General features: G+C 67.4%; 1 protein-coding gene across 1 annotated transcript in view; it reads left to right on the forward strand.

Moving 5' to 3' along the window:
- Positions 1-173: 173 nt before the first annotated feature.
- The window catches only part of TELO2 (telomere maintenance 2), a gene marked incomplete at its 5' end in the record, with an annotated part of 12572 nt that continues 9990 nt past the window's right edge, over positions 174-2755 (forward strand). The window contains 4 exon segments of the mRNA XM_006146375.2: positions 174-521; positions 1044-1318; positions 1418-1486; positions 1678-1825. Coding sequence (XP_006146437.1) covers positions 187-521; positions 1044-1318; positions 1418-1486; positions 1678-1825 — 827 coding nt within the window.

Raw genomic sequence — 2755 nt, forward strand, 5'->3', positions numbered from 1 at the left:
GGGAGCAAGTGGATCGCCTCCCGGGGCGTGGCGGTGGCGCAGCAGCCCCGAGCTGGGAGTGGACTCTTGGCGGAAGAGCCTCCGGCACTGGGCAGCGTGGGGACCCAGGACTGACTCCAGGCCGGCCGGGTTTCTGAAAGGCCTTAACCCTGCACACCCCTCTGCACCTGCAGGTCTGCTGGCGGCATGGATCCGGAGTGCCCTGCGGTCAGACACGCTGTCCGGGAAGCCATCCTTGCCCTGTCCTCTTCCCAGGACGGTGGCCACATTCTTTCCAGCCTAGGGGCCCTGAAGCGCTACCTTGGGGAAGCAGAGGGCTCCGCTCTCCCCAGGGAGAAGGAGGAGTTTGCCAGGGTCCACTGCCCTGCCTTGCTCAGGTGTCTGGCCAGCAAGCTGAGCCCAGACTGGCTGGGGCTGCTGCCCGACGGCCGGCTGGAACAGCTGAGCCGCAGCTTCTTCCTGGAGGCCCCGGCCGCCCCGGCCCTCTTGGTGCTGCTGGAGTCCCTCCAGTGTGCTGCCGGGTGAGTCAGATGCTCCCTGAGAATTGAGCCTCCTTCCAGGGGCGCCCGAGAGAGCGGGCCTGCCTGTCTCCCCCGTCGGGGGACTGGAGGGACTAGAGCCCTCCGGTGACGCAGGACACTTGGGGCACCGTGAGACCGCTGACGGTTCCTAGGGAGGCTCAGCCATAGCTGGTGTGTGTCTAATGTGGGCTCCTAGGTCCGGTGGTCCCAGGGTCACCATCAGGCCCCAGGGCAGTCCTGGCTAGGAGCCATGTCTCTGAGAAGCTGGGTGTTTGGAGGTGGCTGCGCTGAACGTCCGAGTCGCCTCGGAGCGGCCGTGGTCACAGCCGGAGCATCTGTGCAGGCCACATGCTCCCCGCTTTGGCCGGCTGTGGTCAGCTAGGAGACAGTTCGAAGGTGGTGTCTGTCAACATGGACTCGGACGCTAACGCTCGCTCGCTGTGGGACCGCGTGCTGGGGGTCCTGGTGGCTGGAGGACGCCAAGGGTGGGGTGGGCCACCCTCAGCACAGCCTCTTCTGCAGCCCCAGCTCCCGTCTGATGAAGGTGGCCCAGCTGCTGGTGGCGTTCCTGGGCGAGGGCAGGATGGCGGTCCTGCTGGCGGAGCAGTGTCGGCTGCCGGCAGGGCCCGGCTTCACCCCGCTCCAGGAGACGCTGCTCAGCAAGGTGGCGGGCCTGCCCGACTGCCTGGGCAGCCTGCGGCAGGAGAGCCCGGCCGAGCTCCTGCCCCAGACCTACTTCCCGCGGCTTGGCGAGGCGCTGGCGCAGGCCCTGCAGGCAGTCGTGGACTCGCTCCAAGGTGAGGGTGCTGGCCTCCTGCAGTGTCCCCTTTCTTCCTGTGTGTCTGCGAGTGAGGTCTCTCACTGAGTCAGGCGCCGTGTGCACCCTCCTGTCCCAGAGGGCTCCGACTGCTCCGTCGCCTTTGTGTCCCGGCTCCTGGGGAAGGTGTGCGTCCGCGGGAGGCAGAGTGAGTCCTTCCTGTCTGGGAGAAGTGCACTCCCAGCGCCTCGTCCTGCTGGCCGGCCTGGGGTCCTGGGGCGGTGGGAGAGGCAAGCACTGCCCCCTGAACTCCAACTCCACGGGTCCCTGCTCTCGGGCCGGTGTCCCTCCTTGGGCCTGGGGCGTGGCTGTCTACTCAGGGTCCCGTGTGTCCCTCAGAGGAGCTCCTGGGGGTGCTGCTGCCCCGGCTGACAGCGCTCGCTCAGGGCAGCTGCCTCGGGCAGCGGGTCTGCTGGCGCCTGGTGGAGCAAGTGCCCGACGGGGCCATGGAGGCCGTGCTGACGGGGCTGGTGGCGGCCGCTTCAGGGTAAGTGGGACGCCCCTCTTCCCCCACTGCCGCGTCTCGGGCCTGGGTGAGTCTGGCCCTCTCGAGGTGGTCCTCCCTCATCTGCTTTTCCTGGGCCTGCTGTCGCCTCCTGTCCTTGGGATGCTGCCTCAGCCAGCCGTGGCCGTGCGTCTGTGTGCTTGGCGCCGGCCTGCAGCCCCGCACGTACAACATGGCACAGAGCACACTCTGCCCGGCTGGGCCCCAGGCCCCCGGGACCGAAGCTGGCACCTGGCCCTTTTCCTTAGGACCACAGGAAGCTCAGGGCACACGGTTTGCAGTGCAGATTCCACGTGGGGCTCAGCCCCACGTGGTTGGGGCCACTGGACACGGGGTGGCTGAGCACCGCCCTGCCTGCGTGTGCTCATGCCTGCCTCTGCACACTCTGGCACACCCCTGCCCCGCGTGGCCTTGTATCCCAGGCTATTGGCTGGGTCTCAGCTGTCACCTAGGGTTGTGGGGATGTGCTCACGCCCTGTGCCGAGCAGCCTTCCAGCTCACCTCCTGCAGACGGCCCCTCCATGTTTGGCCACGGGCCTGGTCCTGGGGCGGTCTCAGGAGCTGCACCCCTCCCAGCTGCACAGCCACAGCCCCTGCTTCTGCTCTGGGCTCCTGGGCCTGCAGGCCTCAGGTCTGCTTCCCTGTGGGCCCTTGGCTTGTGGCCGGCCCCAGCTCTCACTCGTGGGGCGGTAGACATGCTGGTCGGTGCAGCCAGGCCTTGCCCATGGCACGGTTGGCGCAGCCAGGTCGCCCATGCCCGGCTCTGGTGGTTGCGGGGTTGGGCGGGTGCGTTGGACCCCCACAGCCGTCTGCAGAGGAGGCTCGCGACACCGCTCTAGGTCAGGGCTTTGGTTTCTGTTTTTGTTCTTTTTTGAGAGATTTTTGTCTCAGGGCACATGTACTTACTAGAGA

The sequence above is a fragment of the Tupaia chinensis genome, unplaced genomic scaffold (genome assembly GCF_000334495.1).
Source record: "Tupaia chinensis unplaced genomic scaffold, TupChi_1.0 Scaffold000178_1, whole genome shotgun sequence".
In the NCBI taxonomy this organism is placed as follows: domain Eukaryota; kingdom Metazoa; phylum Chordata; class Mammalia; order Scandentia; family Tupaiidae; genus Tupaia; species Tupaia belangeri.